The sequence below is a fragment of the Scyliorhinus torazame genome, chromosome 9, assembly GCF_047496885.1.
Source record: "Scyliorhinus torazame isolate Kashiwa2021f chromosome 9, sScyTor2.1, whole genome shotgun sequence".
Classification (NCBI taxonomy): Eukaryota; Metazoa; Chordata; class Chondrichthyes; order Carcharhiniformes; family Scyliorhinidae; genus Scyliorhinus; species Scyliorhinus torazame.
The window spans coordinates 91,095,312-91,114,521 of record NC_092715.1 but is presented as its reverse complement, the minus strand read 5'-3'; the positions used below and the strand labels follow the sequence as shown (position 1 = coordinate 91,114,521).

Below are 19,210 nucleotides of genomic sequence, written 5' to 3'. Positions count from 1 at the left end.
GCATTGTCTACTTTCCTATTTCCCTTCAGGGGTCTTGTGGTGGTGAAATGGATCAGGAAGAAAGAGAAAAAAGAAAACAGGACAGAAAATACAGGCTGAACATGAGTAGATGGCAGTCTTGTGAATGCGGGTTGCATCTGTCCTGAATTGAACGAAGGAATATGTTATAACCCCCATGGAGGTCCCAGGATCAGGACCATATGATTTCTATGACCTCCCCAGAATATGAACTTTCCCTTTAAGGGAGGCAGGACTTTGCCTTTTAAGTGGATGATGCACTATCAATTACTACGAGACGAGAGTAGGGAATAATCGAGGCTTTATTAAGCAGAGATGTGTGGCCTCCTGCAGCTGCTACCAGAATGGGAGCAGCTCCGGTGTGCGCACACACTTATACTCCGCCTACTGGGTGGAGCCAGCAGGCAGGGATTTACCCCCGTACTATAGTACAGGAGCCTTACCGTATTGCCTCTAATAATCATCGTTACAACTATTATACAGTCAGTGGTGACGACCACATTCACCCCCGGTTAAAAAAAAGTCCAGCAGGGATGGTGGAAAAAGTTATAGTTTGGTGAAAAATTTACAGTCCTGGCGACGTTTACAAATTCAGCTGGTTGGGTGCCTTGATCCTCCGCTGTGAGCATCCCAGTCCCAGTGGTGATGCGGGCGCCGACTTGGTCGCCCGTGACTCCGGGAGCGTGTTGTCCTCGTCTTCATCCCTGGGTGGAACCAGTGGGAGGACGGATCGTCCTGGGGCGGGGGCTGTAGTGAGGTGCGCTGTGGGGAGGGTGGGTGGCGCTGGGGCAATCGGAGGGGGGTTGTCGGGTGGTGGGCCGTGGGTGGGGATCCAGCTGGTGCCAGGTCCCGGAGGGAGACTGTGTCTTGGCACCCGTCGGGGTACTGCGGGTTCACGTGCAGAAGTTGTACCCTTTCGACCAATGGGTCCGCCTTATGGATCCGCACGTGTTTGCGAAGGAGGACGGGTCCAGGAGCTGCCAGCCATGTTGGGAGTGAAACCCCAGAGATGGACTTCCTGGGGAAGGCAACGAGACGTTCATGGGTGAGGGGGGGGGGGTTCATTAGTTGCAGTGCAGAGTAGCGATCGGATGGAGTGGAGCGCGTCAGGGAGGACCTCCTGGCAGCGGGAGGCCGGGAGACTTTTAGACTGCAGGGCCAGCAGGACGGCCTTCCGACCGTCCCATTCTCCCTCTCCACCTGCCCGTTTCCCCGGGGGTTGAAGCTGGTCATCCTGCTCGAGGCAATGCCCTTGCTGAGCAGGAACTGATGCAGCTCATTACTCATAAGGGGCTGGTTTAGCACAGTGAACTAAATAGCTGGCTTGCAATGCAGACCAATGTCAGCAGCGCAGGTTCAATTCCCGTATCGGCCTCCCAGAACAGGCGCCGGAATGTGGTGACTGGGGGCTTTTCACAATAACTTCATTGAAGCCTACTTGTGACAATAAGCTATTATTATTATTATTATTATAAAGGAGGATCCCCGGTCGCTATGGACGTAAGCTGGGAAACCGAACAAGGCAAACATGCTGTTGAGTGCTTTAATGACCGTGGCAGACGTCATATCAGGGCATGGGATGGCGAAGGGGAATCGGGAATACTCATCGACCACATTCAGGAAGTACGTGTTTCGGTTCGTGGAGGGGAGGGGCCATTTTGAAGTCCATGCTGAGACGTTCAAAGGGGCGGGAGGCCTTCACCAGGTGCACTCGGTCTGGCCGGTAGAAGTGCGGTTTACACTCCGCGCAGACCTGGCAGTCTCTGGTGACAGCCCTGACTTCCTCGATGGAATAGGGCAGATTGCGGGCCTTAATGACGTGGTAAAAGCGGGTGACCCCTGGGTGACAGAGACCATCGTGTAGGGCCCGGAGCCGGCCCACTTGTGCGCTGGCATATGTACCTCGGAATAGGGCATCGGGGGGGCTCGTTGAGCTTCCCCGGGCGATCCAAAATCTTGTAATTGTAGGTGGAGAGCTCGATCCTCCACCTTAAGATTTTATCATTTTTGAATCTTGCCCCGCTGTGTATTATTGAACATGAAGACACGTTGGTCAGTGAGGAGAGTGAATCTCCTGCCGGCCAGGTAATGCCTCCAATGCCGCACAGCTTCCACGATGGCTTGGGCCTCCTTTTCGACAGAGGCTGCCGGATTTCGGAGGCATGGAGGGTGCGGGAAAAGAATGCCACGGGTCTGCCTGCCTGGTTGAGGGTGGCAGTCAAAGCGAAGTCCGATGCATCGCTCTCGACCTGAAAAGGGAGGGACTCGTCGACCGCTTACACCTAGGCCTTGGCGATGTCTGCGTTGGTGCGGTTGAAGGCCTGGTGGGCCTCAGCCGTCTTGGGGAAAACTGTGGAGTGGATGAGTGGGTGGGTCTTGTCCGCATAGTTAGGGACCCACTGGGCATAATAGGAGAAAAATCCCAGGCAGCGTTTCAGGGCCTTGGGGCAGTGGAGGAGGGGGAGTTCCATGAGGGGGCACATGCGGTTGGGGTCGGGCCCTGGGACTCCGTTTTCCACAACATAGCCAAGGATGGCTAAGCTGTTGGTGTGGAACACGCACTTCTCCTTATTGTATGTGAGGTTCAGGAGTTTGGCAGTGTGGGGAAATTTGAGAAGGTTAGCGTTGTGGTCCTGCTGGTCGTGGCCACAGATGGTGACGTTATCTAGGTACGGGAAGGTGGCCCGCAGTCCGTACAGGTCAACCATTCGGTCCATCTCGCGTTGGAAGACCGAGACCCCGTTAGTGATGCCAAAAGGAAATGGTAAAGGCGGCCATCTGTTCTAACGCAGTGTATTGGCGGTCCGCCTTGCGGATGGGGAGCTGGTGGTAGGCAGCTTTCAGGTCACTGTAGAAAAGACCCGGTACTATGCAATCTGATTGACCATATCATATATGCGTGGGAGGGGGTACGCGTCGAGCTGCGTGTACCGATTGTGGTCTGACTGTAGTCAATGACCAGCCTGTGTTTCTCCCCAGTCTTAACTACTACCACTTGGGCGCTCCAGGGGCTGTTGCTGGCCTCAATGACCCCTTCCCGCAGTAGCCGCTGGACCTCTGACCTGATGAAGGTCCTGTCATGGGCACTGTACTGTTTGCTCCTGGTGGCGATGGGTTTGCAATCCGGGGTGAGGTTTGCAAACAGGGAAGGTGGGTCGACCTTGAGGGTCGTGAGGCCGCATACGGTGAGGGGTGGTAGGGGTCCGCCTAATTTTAGAGTTAGGCTTTGGAGGTTGCACTGGAAGTCCAGGCCGAGTAACAGGGCAGCGCAGAGGTTGGGGAGGACGTAGAGTCGGAATGTTGCTGAACTCTATACCCTGGACGGTGAGGGTGGCGATGCAGTACCCCCGGATTTCCATGGAATGGGATCCAGAGGCCAGGGAGATTCTCTGGGTAACTGGGTGTACCACAAGGGAGCAGCGCCTTACCGTAGAGGGGTGGATGAAGCTTTCCGTGCTCCCAGAGTCCAGATGGCAAGATGTCTTGTGCCCATCGACTTTCACCGTCGTCATTGCGGTTGCGAGGTTGTGAGCCGGGACTGGTCGAGCATGATGGAGGCGAACTGCGGCTGGTGCTGGTAGGCAGCGGGCTGGTTGGCGTTGGTGGCAGGCGATGAACGGCCAGAAGAAGTTCCCGACGAGCAGGGGTCCTGGGGTGCCGTCCATCTTCGGCGCCCACGGGGCACACATGGCGGGCGGCGTTAAAGATGACGGCGCCCACGAGCCGCACGTGGTCTGCTGGGAGGAAGATGGCTGCACCCAAGGGCCGCATGTGGTCTGCGGGGACGAAAATGGCGGCACCCACGGGTTGCACATGGGGGGTGTAGGAACGCTGGGGCTAGAAACTGCAATGATCGATCGGGCCTGGCACACCGCAGCGAAATCTCCCTTCTTTCCGCAGGCCTTGCAGGTTGCACTCCCCGCCGGGCAGCGCTGCCGGGGGTGTTTGGTCTGCCCACAGAAGTAGCATTTGGGGCCCCCCGGGGTTGGCTGGCTGACATGCGGCGCAGGCTTGGGGTGGGTTGGGGCGGTAGCTGTAGCTGGTGGGGCCCACGATGCCCATGAGGGTGCCGTGCGGTCGGGGGCGTACAACTGTACGTTACGGGAGGCTACTGTTAGCGAATTCGTGAGCTGCCTGGTTGCCGCAAGGTCAAGCGTACCCCCTTCTAATCGACACTGGCGATGTACGCCGACCCCATGCCCGTAACAAAAGCGTCCCTGATTAAAAGGTCCGGATGTTCGACTGCCGAAACTACCTGGCAATCACAGTTCCTCGCCAGGATGTGCAGGGCACGCCAGAAATCGTCTAATGACTCACCGGGAGTTGCTGCCTCGTGGACAGGAGGTGCCTGGCGTAGAGTTTATTGATCGGCTGAATATAATGTCCTTTCAGAAGCTCCATTGCTTCAGTGTAAGTGGGCGCATCCCGGATAAGGGGAAAAATATCGGAGCTCACCCGTGAGTACAGGACCTGGAGCTTCTGTGCGTCCGAGGGTTGTTCAGCCGATGATCTGAGGTAGCTTTCGAAGCAAGCTAGCCAGTGGTCGAAGGCCAACGTGGCGTTGGCTGCTTGAGGGTGCAGCTGTAGGCGATCAGGCTTGATACGAAGTTCCATCGCTGTAATATCTCTGCTTATTAAATTGATGCACTATCAATTACTACGAGATGAGAGTAGAGAATAATCAAGGCTTTATTAAGCAGAGATGTGTGGCCTTTTGCAGCTGCTACCAGAATGGAATCAGCTCGGCTGTGCACACACATTTATTATCCGCCTACTGGGCGGTGCCAGCAGGCATCGATTTACCCCCGTACCTTTAGTACAGGAGCCTTACCGTATTCCCTCTAATAATCATCATTACAACTATTATACACTCAGTTGTGACTACCACAGTCTGTAGAGTTTCCCCTTTACAAGGCGAGCCACAGGTATGTAAAAACCCTAGCCTAGGTGCAGGTTGAGGAAGGAGACCCTTAGGGGAGGGAGGAGTATTGTAATTATATTGGAATAAACCTTGTTCTTTATTTCTACTATCGTCTATGCGTTTTGCTTATTGCAGATTCAACAGAATACAATACGTAGACATCTTGATTAGGTACACCACTGGACTCTCCAGCCTGACTCCCATTACCCTGCCGAGGCCATAAATGTCCCGATTTGTTGCATTTGCGAGACTGATGATATTGAGGCTTTTTCCATCTGTATTTGTATGCCAGATATCATGCATGGATGTATCCTTCAGAAAGAGAGTGAGGTAGTGAATGGGTTAAGAAAACGAGTAGAGAGACTTGGGGGCTTGTGAATATGTTGAAATGTGTAGGAGAAGTAAAATTGAATGAGAATAGCAGGTGATGAATGCAAAAGCAATTTGTTTGTGTTGAAGGATGTGATAGTGGGTAAGTAATTGTTGAGACTGGTGGGGAGAGGGAGATAAAATCTGTGTTTTGCAGTTCAGTTCGGATAGCTGGTGATAGAAAGAACTGTACCAATCCTTGCTACTCTTGTGAGCTCATTGAGCTTCTGTGTACAGTAAAGTCAAGTCCTGGGTGTAATGCTGCTGGCACTGACCCTGTCAGTTACCTCGGACTAGGCTCTTCTACACATCTGTACGGCTGAAATATTTTGAAGCATTCTTCCACTAAAAATAAAAGCAGAACTTGCAACCTTCCTTTAACAGGCGCAAACTCACTTTAAATAGGCTTTAAAGTTATGTGGGGGAACTGCTCAACTTCCAAAATTATCAGGAGGCCAGATTGTCAGTCAAACAAAAATGAGATCCTGCTGAGTTAAAATCTGCCTTGCCTTACACTCACTTGAATCCTGTTCAGAGTTAAAATTGGAGTTAATTTGTGTTTTCAATGCATTTTAACAGACTACTCCGAAAAATGAAATGAAGATAACATATCGACAGTTAAAAAAGTCCTTTGGAAAAAGAGATGACCAGTTACGCTGTCCCAAGTGTGGAAGTCAAAGTATGCATATGGAGGAAATGACCTGTAAGTTAAAGTGGTTTGCATGGTTAGGCCTATTGTGCTATCATTACTGCAGCTCTGAGTCTTCAGCACAGATTACTCCCAACATTGGTGTTGGATCTGGTAAGAATAAGGGTAATATTACAGGTGTAAAATGAGTGCCTATGAGTCCCATATAGCACCTGGCGTATGCACACTCATTCCAGGCTGGGTGCACACCACACACCATATTGTTTAGTGTTGACATTCAGGGTGCATGCCCGAACCTGGCATCCAGGCCATTGCATATGCAAATGGAAGTCTAACACTTGTTTTATCATAGAATTTACAGTGCAGAAGGAGACCATTTGGCCCGTCGAATCTGCACCGGCTCTTGGAAAGAGCACCCTACCCAAGGTCAACACCCCCACCCTATCCCCATAACCCAGTAACCCCACTGTAGCCAGTGAAAATGGCTAACTCCCGATTTACAATGGCTAACCTCGATTTAAAATGGCGAACGGCAAAGGCTGATGGGAAAATCAGCCAACAGGACTAAAATGAGCAGCTGCAGGTAGACTGTGTATTCACCTCTGGGAAGGCCAGACAAGATCGATACCAGTAACCATCAGCACAACAAAACACCAGCCATCTGCATAGTACTGAGCAATCCCCGGGAACAATGTGCAACATTTTAGACACACAAAGCCAACCCAGACTCGTCGGTGCCAACAGAAGCCTACACAAAGGGAGGTGAACGACCACCTCAAGACCGCCCATCGATCAAGGAATCGCTCCAGCATTGGAGAAAATCGAACCAAGTGATTGGGACAAAGTCCAATCACTTGGAACCAGGTACAGGGTCCGCCCCGAAAGGCGGGAAGCCCCTGGGGTCTATAAAAATAGAGTCCAAGTTCAAATCGAACCTTCTGCTACCCTTTCTGCCACCCTTCCGCACCCTCTGCTTCTCTTCTGGACCGGGTCACCCAGCAACGCGAACCAACCCTTGACAGTGACCGGTCCAGCCATCGCTGAAATCCAGTAAGTCTTACTTCAACGCTCGCTACGGGATAGGCGCTCCTAACTACCAATCTGTACCAACTTCGAATCCCGCAGGCTCAGAACCCGAACGAAAGGCCATTCGTTTCCCTGACCTGGAGTAAAGTATTGGTCTGTTAGTCGTAGAAGTAGCTTAGATGTAGAATTTATGCATGAGTAGTGATTACTGTGTATAATAAATGTGCTTTGATTTAAATATTACTTAGCGGTGTATTGGATTATTGATCATTACTCGGACTTGAACCACGTGGCGGTATCAGAAAGATACCTGGCGACTCGAGCAAAGGTGATAAAACAGCAATTAAACTGAGGCAAAAGTTAGCAACACCACCCAACACTAAGGGCAATTTTGGACACTAAGGGCAATTTATCATGGCCAATCCACCTAACCTGCACATCTTTGGACTGTGGGAGGAAACCGGAGCACCAGGAGGAAACCCATGCACACACGGGGAGGATGTGCAGACTCCACACAGACAGTGACCCAAGCTGGAATCGAACCTGGGACCCTGGAGCTGTGAAGCAATTGTGCTATCCACAATGCTACCGTGCTGCCCTACATGTAAGGAATTGGTTTACAAACGATCATAGTACCAGTAAGGCCAGTGGACTAATTTGACCTCGACCTGGCCTCATTTGGCACATGAAATGCTTTGTGCACCAGGATCATGCTCTATTTGAATATGATTTAATTTCTAGGCCAACAATTTACTCATCCAAATTAATCTAATTTGCATTTCACTTTCTCGGTAATGATTAATTAGAAGTAGTGTACATAGCTGTGAATAATTTTAAATTAGTTGCAGCTTCTTGAAATAGCAATGTTTTAAATGATTTTGGTTCACACATCATGATACTGAAAGATTGCCAATTGCTACAGTTATAGTGCAACTCGGATGTTTATATCAGGTTTATTACTTTACTCCTGTGGGAGTCCATCATTTTCTGTTTTTATTAATTAAAAAAAAAAAAATTTAGAGGGCGTGATTCTCCGATGGTGAGTCAGAGTGTCTGCGCCGTCATGAACGCCATCGCGTTTCACATGGGCAGGTTTGTAGAGATAAATTGGGAAGTACTAAAATGGCTATACATGATGTAGATGTGGGAATTGCTGTTCCTATCAAACAACATCCATATATACTTAACCTGTGCCAATTTTAAAGGATTAACAAAGATTGAGAGTATGCTTAAAAATGGCATAATTGAAGTGGGTTGCGGCCAATGGAGCTCACCCATAGTGATGGTACCAAAACCAGACGGTACCCAACGATTGTGTGTGGACTATAGAAAGGTGAATGCAGTTACAAGAACGGACTCTTATCCGATCGCCCGTTTGGAGGGTTGCATTGAGAAAGTGGAACAATCCGCTTTCATTTCCAAATTGGATTTACTTAAAGGTTACTGGCAGGTACCTTTATCCAAAAGGGTGAAGGAGATTTCAGCTTTTGTGCCTCCAGATGGTATATACCAATTCAAAGTTATGCCATTTGGCATGAAAAACTCCCCAGCCACATTTCAACGGTGAACTAATACAGTCGTTTCAGGATTACCCAATTGTGCGGTATATATCGACGATCTGGCAATTTTCAGCCAGACATGGAAAGAACATTTAAAACATTTTATGGAGTTATTCGATCGACTTCAGGAGGCGGGTTTGGTGATAAACCTAGCCAAAAGCGAATTTGGAAAAGCTCAAGTCACTTTCCTTGGCCATACAATCGGACAGGGTCGATTGGTCTCACGGGATGTGAAAACAAAAGTTATTGGGGAGTTTCCGATACCCTCGACATGACGGGAAATAATGCGATTTCTTGGTATGAGTGGATTTGATCGAATATTTGTGCAAGAGTTTTGCAGCGTGATTGCTCCATTGATGGATTTGCTGAAGAAACGTAAAACAAATTTCAATGCACAGCGGAGTTTCAACATGCATTTGACTGCCTGAAAACCGATGCTCCTGTATTGGAGAATTGCAAGGGACTCTGTGATCAGATTGAACTAAAGTATCTAACTTTAAAGAGAAATGCCGAGGCAGAGAGTAATGGATGGATCGTGCAGAGACTTTCTTGTTCAAAGAGACTGTCAATCGAGAAGGATTTCGGTTGGAGGAAGAACGGGGGAAAAAAAGGGACAATATGATTATACCTGTTTGCGTGTGTTTGTTTTGAACCGGTAGAGTGTTTTTACTGTGTGCATTTCTTAATTGATGGTGAAAAGGTGAAAAATGAAACCATCTTGAAGTTGATGGTTTATTTATTTTTTCTTGAGGGGAGGTGTCATGTGAGAGTACCTTTTAAGAAATGGATGTTTAAGCAATGTACCTTTTAAGAAATGGAGCTGATCATATTACTGAAGTGATGTCAGAGGGTGGGGGGAGCTGAGCTCACTTCTGCTTTTTGAATTTCAGTTTGAGAACAGCTGGGTGTGCCTGTGTGTTTTGCTGTGAGCTGCACGAAGAAACACAGAGCTGGTCAGTTGATTTCTGCAATCCAAAGACTATAAATATATTGAATGTAACCTAATGTGCTTCTATTTTTAAAGGATTGAAGTCTTTTGGATGTTTAAAGGAAGTTTGAAGGATTATTTAGTGTTGTCTTTTGGGATTATCTTTGAAGTAATGGCTGTTAAGATATTCAATGTTTGTTTTTAAAAGGTTAACTTGAGTTTATAGAATAAACATTGTTTTGTTTTAAAAACCACTTGTCCATTTCTGCTGTAACACACCTGGAGAGTACGCCGTGTGCTTCCCACACCACAATCTATTGTGGGTCGGTTGAACTCCATGAAACACTTTGGGGTTCTGTAAACCCGGACCCATAACACATCTCTCCGCCCAAGTCTCCAAACGATCTAAATCCTGCTGTATCCTCTGACAGTCCTCATCGCTATCCACAATTCCACCAACCTTTGTGTCATCGCAAACTTACTAATCAGACCAGTTGCATTTTCCTCCAAATCATTTAGATATACGAGTGTAGCCACCTGGGTTGGCCAACTCCCGATGTAAAATGGAGAACAGCAAAGGCTGCAGGGAAATTCAGCCAACACAGGCAGAAACCAGCAGGTGCAAGTTACTGTGTATTAAACTCTGCAAAAGCCCAGACAGCATCGATACAAGCAGACATCTGCATAATAATGTAGCAGCCATCTACATACTAATAAGCGATTCCCGGGAACAATCGCAACATTTGGGACAAACAAAGCTAAGCCAGACTCCCCGGCACCAGCAGGAGCCAACACAAAAGAGGTTAACGGACACCTCAAGACCGCCCATCGATCAGGGAACCGCTCCAGTATTGGAGAAATCGAACCAAGCGATTGGAACGAAGTCCAATCACTTGGAACCAGGTACAGGGTCCGCCCGAAAGGCGGGAAGCCCCTGGGGACTATAAAGTTAAGACCCCAAGTTCAAATCGTTCTTCTTGACCGGGTCACTCAGCAACGCAAACCAATCCTTGACCGTGACCGGTGCAGCTGCCGCCGATATCCAGTAAGTCTGAAGTCAACGCTCGCTACGAGATAGGCGCTCCTAGCTACCAATCCGTACCAACTTCGAATCCCGCAGACTCAGAACCCGAACAAAAGGCCATTTGCCCGAACAAAAGGCCATTTGTTCCCCTGACCTGGTGGGCCAGTCCGAAACTAAGTATAGGCCTGTTAGTTGTAGAAGTAGCTTAGAAGTAGAATTTGTGCATGAGTAGCAATCACTGTGTATAATAAATGTGCTTTGATTTGAATCTTACTAATCAGTGTATTGAGTTATTGATCATTACTTGAACTTGAACCTCGTGGCGATATCATAAAGATACCTGGCGACTCGAGAGCAAAGGTTATAAAACAGAGCCAATTGAACCAATCAAAAGTTAGCAACACTACATACAGCAAATGTCCCAGCACAGAACCCTACAGAACACCACTAGTCACAGCCCTCCAATCAGAAAAGCACCCTTCCATTGCTACTCTCTGCCTTCTATGACCTAGCCAGTTCTGTATCCATCTTGCCAGCTCACCTCTGACCCCATGTGACCTCACCTTTTGTACCAGTCTGCCATGAGGGACCTTGTCAAAGGCCTTACTGAAGTCCATATAGACAACATCCACTACCCTACCTGCATCAATCATCTTTGTGACCTCCTCGTAAAACTCTATTTATTAAGTTAGTGAGACACGATCTCCCCTTCACAAAACCGTGCTGCCTCTCGCTAATACGTTCACTTGGTTCCAAATAGGAGTAGATCCTGTCTCGAAGAATTCTCGCCAGTAATTTCCCTACCACTGACGTAAGGCTCACCGGCCTGTAGTTCCCTGGATTATCCTTGCTACCCTTCTTAAACAAAGGAACAACATTGGCTATTCTCCAGTTCTCTGGACATCGTCTGAAGACAGTGAGGATCCAAAGATTTCTGTCAAACCCTCAGCAATTTTCTCTCTTGCCTCCTTCAGTGTTCTGGGGTACATCCCATCGGGCCCTGGGGACTTATCCACCTTAATCTTTTTCAAGATGCCAACACCACGTCTTTTTAGATCTCAATGTGACCCAGGCTATCTACACACTCTTCTCCAGACTCAACATCCACCATTCCTTTTCTTTGGTGAATACTGATGCAAAGTATTCATTTAGTACCTCGCCCATTTCCTCTGGCTCCACACATAGATTCCCTTCCCTGTCCTTCAGTGGGCCAACCCTTTCCCTGGCTACCCTCTTGATTTTTATGTACGTGTAAACAGCCTTGGGATTTTCCTTTCCATTTGCCAATGACTTTTCGTGACCCCTTTTAGCCCTCCTGACTCCTTGCTTAAGTTCCTTCTTACTTTCCTTCTATTCCACACAGGCTTTGTCAGTTCCCAGCCTTCTAGTTCTGACAAATGCCTCCTTTTTCTTTTTGACGAGGCCTACATTATCTCTCGTTATCCATGCCCAAAGTTAAAAACAAAGTAGACATACGAATTTGGCAAAGACTGATGCAGAGACCTATTTCAATTTTTTAATTCTGTTAGTTTTAATCAACCTGTACAAATATATTTACAAACTACCCATTTGCAGATTTTGAAAAAATTATTTCATGGGATGTATTTCAATGGACGGAACAGTGGCTCAGCGGTTAGCACTGCTGCCTCACAGCTCCAGGGACCATTGTTTAATTCCGGCCTTGGGTAACTGTCTGTGTGGAGTTTGCACTTTCCGTGTCTGCGTGCGTTTCTTCCCACAGTCCAACGATGTGCAGGTTAGGTGGATTGGCCATGCTAAATTCATGTCCAAAAAAAAAAGGTTATCTGGGATTACTGGGATAAAGTGGAGGAGTAGGTTTAAGCTTAAGTCGGCTACTGTTTCCAAGGGCCGGTGCAGACTCGATGGTGACCTCCTTCTGCACTATTGGGATTCTAGGCGGCGTTGGCAAGGTCAGTATTTGTTGCTCTATCTGTAAATGGCTTTGAACTGAGTGGCTTGCTGAACCATTTCAGAGGGCAATTAAGAGTCAAATATATTGCTGTGACCTGGAGTTACTTGAAGGCTAGGCCGAGTAAGGACAGCAGATTCCCTTCCCTCAAGATTGGTGAACTAGATGGGTTTTTACAACAATCGATGATAGTGTCATGGTCACCATGACAAAGACTAGCTTTATGTTCCAGATTTATTAACTGAATTCAAATTCCACCAGCCGCCATGCTGTGATTTTAAACCCCTGGTCCCAGAGCATGATCCCAGCACACCACGAGTAACTGGACTCCAGTCTGAACATTTCCCATCAACCACCACCCTTTGTCTTCTTCCAGCTAGCCAATTTCTGATCCAAACTGCTAAATCACCCTGAATCCCATGCCTCCGTATTTTCTGCAGTAGCCTACCATGGGGAACCTTCTCAAACGCTTTACTGAAATCCATATGCACCACATCAACTGCTTTACCCTCATTCACCTGTTTGGTCACCTTCTCAAAGAACTCTATAAGGTTTGTGAGGCACGACCTACCCTTCACAAAACCGTGTTGACTATCTCTAATCAAATTATTCCTTTCCAGGTGATTATACATCCTATCTCTTATAAACCTTTCCAAGATTTTTCCCACAACAGAAGTAAGGCTCACTGGTCTATAGTTACCGGGGTTATCTCTAGTCCCCTTCTTGAACAAGGGGACAACATTTGCTATCCTCCAGTCTTCTGGCACTATTCCTGTAGACAAAGATGACTTAAAGATCAAGGCCAAAGGCTCAACAATCTCCTCCCTAGCTTCCCAGAGAATCCTAGGATAAATCCCATCCGGCCCAGGTGACTTATCTATTTTCACACTTTCCAGAATTGCTAACACCTCCTCCTTATGAACCTCAAGCCCTTCTAGTCTAGTAGCCTGAATCTCAGTATTCTCCTCGACAACATTGTCTTTTTCCTGTGTGAATACTGATGAAAAATATTCATTTAGCACCTCTCCTATCTCCTCAGACTCCAAGCACAACTTCCCACTACTGTCCTTGACTGGCCCTACTCTTACCCTAGCCATTCTTTTATTCCTGACATATCTATAGAAAGCTTTAGGGTTATCCTTGATCCTACCTGCCAAAGACTTCTCATGTCCCCGCCTGGCTCTTCTTAGCTCTCTCTTTAGGTCCTTCCTAGCTAACTTGTAACTCTTGAGCGCCCTAACTGAACCTTCATGTCTCATCTTTACATAAGCCTCCTTCCTCTTGACAAGTGTTTCGACTGCTTTAGTAAACCACGGTTCCCTCACTCGACCACTTCCTCCCTGCCTGACGGGTACACACTTATCAAGGACACGCAGTAGCTGTTCCTTGAACACGCTCCACATTTCCATTGTGCCCATCCCCTGCAGTTTTCCTCTCCATCCGATGTATCCTAAGTCTTGCCTCATTGCATCAAAATTGCCTTTCCCCCAGATATAACTCTTGCCCTGCGGTATATACCTATCCCTTTCCATCACTAAAGTAAGCGTAATCGAATTGTGGTCACTATCACCAAAGTGCTCACCTACCTCCAAATCTAACACCTGTCCTGGTTCATTACCCAGTACCAAATCCAATATGGCCTCGCCTCTTGTTGGCCTATCTACGTACTGTGTCAGGAAACCCTCCTGCACACATTGGACAAAAACGGACCCATCTAATGTACTCGAACTATAGCGTTTCCAGTCAATATTTGGAAAGTTAAAGTCCCCCATAACCACTACCCTGTTGCTTTCGCTCCTATCCAGAATCATCTTTGCAATCCTCTCCTCTACATCTCTGGAACTTTTTGGAGGCCTATAGAAAACCCCTAACAGGGTGACCTCTCCTTTCCTGTTTCTAACCTCAGCCCATACTACCTCAGTAGACGAGTCCTCATCAAACGTCCTTTCTGCCACCGTAATACTGTCCTAACAAGGTGACTGCTCCTTTCCTATTTCTGACTTCAACCCATACTGCCTTAGTAGGCTGATACTCCTCGAACTGCCTTTCTGCAGCTGTTATACTATCTCTAATTAACAATGCCATCCCCCCACCTCTTTTACCACCCTCCCTAATCTTATTGAAACATCCATAACCAGGGACCTCCAACAACCATTTCTGCCCCTCTTCTATCCAAGTTTCCGTGATGGCCACCACATCGTAGTCCTAAGTACCGATCCATGCCTTAAGTTCACCCACCTTATTCCTGATGCTTCTTGCGTTGAAGTATACACACTTCAACCCATCTCCGTGCCTGCAAGTTCTCTCTTTTGTCAGTGTTCCCTTCCCCACTGCCTCATTACACTCTTTGGCGTCCTGAATATCGTCTACCTCAGTTGCTGGACTACAAATCCGGTTCCCATTCCCCTGCCAAATTAGTTTAAACCCTCCCGAACAGTACTAGAAAATCTCCCTCCCAGGATATTGGTGCCCCTCTGGTTCAGATGCAACCCGTCCTGCTTGTACAGGTCCCACCTTCCCCAGAAAGCGCTCCAATTATCCAAATACCTGAAGCCCTCCCTCCTACACCATTCCTGCAGTCACGTGTTCAGCTGCACCTAGGAGTTTACCATTGGCTGTTTGGTATGTAGCTCCGCCCTGACAGGCGGGGTATAAGAACCGCTGCCATCCCAGCAGCCCTCATTCTGTACCGAAGCTGCTGGGGAACAGATCTAGTCTATTAAAGCCTTCAGTTATGTTACAACCTTGTCTTTGTGTTTAATTGATCGTGCATCAGCGTGCTGCCACCCTCCTCTGCCCGCTGCCCACCAGATGCACCAGGGACAGGATGGGGGGGGGAGTGCGATTGTTTGGGTCCCTCCCTTGCTGTGGTTACCGGGACAGGCGCCGAGATCTCCTCCTCCCTCGGGGAGCCCGTTGGCCCCCGGGCCTCTCTAAGGAACGGTGGTGCGCGCGGAGGCATGTCCCGTTGCACCACCGACACCTGGCGCTGCCAGTCCTGGAGGCTCGCTGTGGAATCGACCAGGGCCTGAATGTTCCTGGTGATGAAGCTGAGTGAGTGCGACATCCCTGTCAGGCACTGTGCGACCTCCCGCTGGGTCTGGGCGACGCCGTCCATCACATGGACAAGGCAGCCGATGCTCTCAGCGATGGCCTGCTGGGACTGGGCCATGGCCTGCTGGGACAGGGCCATGGCCTGCTGAGACTGGGCCAGACACAGGAGCACGGTGGCAATGTCCATGTGGGCAGCCCTGTCATGGGCCACGGATGACGCGTGCACACTAAGCCCCACGCCCTGAAGAACCTGACCCATGGCCAAAACCATTTCCCCCATTGCCTCCATCGCAGACGCCACCCGTGCGGTGTCGGCCTGGGTTGCAGCCATGACCGGCACCACTCCTGCTCGTGGACGCAGATGGACTCCTCCAGCTGCGCCTGTGTGGTAATCACCACTGTGGTATTGTATATACCGCATACGAGGGGTATTACGGTAAGGCCCCAGTACTACAGGTACGGGGGTAGATCCCTGCCAGCTGGCTCCGCCCAGTAGGCGGAGTATAAATGTGTGGGCTCTCCATGCTGCAGCCATTTTGGCGCCAGCTCCGGGAGGCTACACATCTCTGCGTAATAAAGCCTCGATTACGCTCTACTCTCGCCTCGTCGTAATTGATAGTGCATCAATTTATTACGCAGAGATTTTACAACGATGGATCTCCGCATCAAGCCTGATCGCCTGCAGCTGCACCCTCAAGCAGACAATGCCAAGTCGGCCTTCGCACATTGGCTAGCTTGCTTTGAAGCAGCCATCGGATCTGCGACAGAACCACCCTCAAGTGGCACAGAAGCGCCAGATCGTTTACACTTGGCTGAGCTCCGATATCTTTCCCCTCATCCGGGACGCGCCGAAGTACGCTGAGGCCATGGCGCTACTGAAGGAGAACTACACTCAGCAGCCCAACAAAATCCACGCTAGGCACCTCCTGTCCACGCGGCATCAACTCCGCGGTGAGAGACTGCAATTGCCAAGCCGTTTCGGCTGTTGAACATTCTGACCTGCTAGTTAGAGACGCATTCGTTACGGGCATAGGACCGGCCTACGTCCGCCAGCGCCTCTTAGAAGGGGCTACCCTAGACCTTGCGGCGACCAAGAAACTAGCGATCTCGCTCACAGTCGCCTCATGCAATGTACAGGCGTATGCCCCCGACCGCACGGCCCACCCCTCCTGAGCATCGTGGACCCCGCCAGCGAGCACTCCATCGTAGATCCCATCAGCGATCGCCCCCAGCCAACCCCAGGCCTGCGCCGCACGGCAGCCAACCAACCCCGTGGGACCCAAGTATTACTTCTGCGGACAGACAACCCCGGCAGCGCTGCCTGGTGCAGAGCGCGCTCTGCAAGGCCTGTGGGAAGAAAGGACATTTTGCTGCTGTGTGCCAGGCCAGCTCGATCGCCGCTATTGACCCTGCACCCACCACGTGCGGCCCGTGGGTGCCGCCATCTTGTTCGCCTCACAACACGTGCAGCCCGTGGGCGCCGCCGCCTTACCTGCCTCAGGACACGTGCGGCCCGTGGGCGCCACCTTCTTACCTGCCTCAGGACCCCTCTTTGTCGGCCACCTCATCGGGCCGCTCATCGCCTGCAACCGTCGCCGACCAGCCACGTCTCGCCTCCATCACGATCGACCAGTCCCGACCGTACAACCTTGCGACGGCGTCAACGACAGTGAAGGTCGACGGGCACAAGATATCTTGTCTTCTGGACTCCGGGAGCACTGAGAGCTTCATCCATCCCGATACGGTAAGGCGCTGCTCCCTCACGGTACACCCCATTAACCAGAAAATCTCCCTGGCCTCCGGATCCCACTCCGTGGCGATCCGGGGGTACTGCACCGCCACCCTCGCCGTCCAGGGCGTAGAGTTCAGCGTCTTCCGGCTCTACGTCCTTCCCGACCTCTGCGTGCCTTGCTCCTTGGCCTGGACTTCCAGTGCAACCTCCAGAGCCTAACCCTGAAATTTGGCGGGCCCCTACCACCCCTTACTGTCTGCGGTCTCACGACCCTTGAGGTCGACCCGCCTTCTCTGCTTGCAAACCTCACCCCGGATTTCAAACCCGTCGCCACCAGGAGCAGACGGTACAGCGCCCAGGACAGGACATTCATCAGCTCTGCGGTCCAGCGGCTGCTACGGAAATGTATTATCGAGGCCAGCAACAGCCCCTAGAGAGCCCAAGTGGTAGTTGTGAAAACTGGGGAGAAATACAGGATGGTCGTTGACTACAGTCAGACCATCAATCGGTACACGCAGCTCGACGCGTACCCCCTGCCACGCATATTTGATATGGTCAATCAGATTGCACAGTACCGGGTCTTCTCGACAGTGGACACGAAATCTGCCTACCACCAGTTCCCCATTCGCAAGGACCGCCCGTACACCGCGTTTGAATTGGACGGCCACCTTTACCACTTCCTTAGGGTTCCCTTTGGCGTCACTAACGGGGTCTCGGTCTTCCAATGGGAGATGGACCGAATGGTTGACCGGTATGGATTGCGGGCCACCTTCCCGTACCTGGATAACGTCACCATCTGCGGCCACGACCAGCAGGACCACGACGCTAACCTTTCCAAATTCCTCCACACCGCTAAACTCCTCAACCTAACCTACAACAAGGAGAAGTGCGTGTTCAGCACAAACCGATTAGCCATCCTCGGCTATGTGGTCCAGAATGGAGTGCTAGGGCCCGACCCCGATCACTTGCGCCCCCTCATGGAACTCCCCCTTCCCCACAGCCCCAAGGCCCTTCAACGATGCCTGGGCTTCTTCTCATACTACGTCCAGTGGGTCCCTAACTATGCAGACAAGGCCCGCCCACTCATTCACTCCACCGTTTTCCCCCTGACAGCCGAGGCTCACTAGGCCTTCAACCGTACCAAGGCCGACATCGCCAAGGCCGCGATGCACACGGTCGACGAGATGCTTCCCTTCCAAGTCTAGAGCGATGCATCAGACGTCGCTCCAGCCGCCACCCTCAACCAGGCAGACAGGCCTGTGGCATTCTTTCCCCGCACCCTCCATGCCTCCGAAATTCGGCATTCCTCCGTCGAAAACGAGGCCCAAGCTATCGTTGAAGCTGTGCGGCATTGGAGGCATTACCTGGCCGGCAGGACATTCACTCTCCTCACTGACCAACGGTCGGTTGCCTTCATGTTCAACAACACACCGCGGGGTAAGATAAAAAATTATAAGATCTTGAGGTGGAGGATCGAGCTCTCCACCTACAATTATGAGATTTTGTATCGCCCCGGTAAGCTCAACGAGCCCCCCCCCCCCGATGCCCTATCCCGAGGTACTTGTGCCAGCGCACAAGTGGACCGACTCCGGACCCTGCACGACGATCTCTGTCACCCAGGGGTCATCCGCTTTTATCACTTCATAAAGGCCCGCAATCTGCCCTACTCCATCGAGGAAGTCAGGGCTATCACCAGAGACTGCCAGGTCTGCGCGGAGTGTAAACCGCACTTCTACCGGCCAGACCGAGCGCACCTGGTGAAGGCCTCCCGCTCCTTTGAACGCCTCAGCATGGACTTCAAAGGGCCCCTCCTCTCCACCGACCGAAACACGTACATTCTTAATGTGGTCGACGAATATTCCAGATTCCCCTTCGCCGTCCCATGCCCCTATATGACGTCTGCCACCGTCATCAAAGCCCTCAACACCATCTTCGCCTCCATCCACAGCGACCGGGGATCCTCATTTATGAGCGATGAGCTGCGCCAGTACCTGCTCAAC

General features: G+C 50.4%; 1 protein-coding gene across 3 annotated transcripts in view; it reads left to right on the top strand.

The window, feature by feature from the left end:
• The window catches only part of LOC140430004 (ATP-dependent clpX-like chaperone, mitochondrial), a 123,755-nt gene that overhangs the window by 18,505 nt on the left and 86,040 nt on the right, over positions 1-19,210 (top strand). For all 3 annotated transcript variants that reach the window (XM_072517575.1, XM_072517576.1, XM_072517574.1), the window contains exon 3: positions 5,888-6,011. In XM_072517575.1, the coding sequence (XP_072373676.1) occupies positions 5,888-6,011 (124 nt within the window). The remainder of the gene's footprint in view (positions 1-5,887; positions 6,012-19,210) is intronic.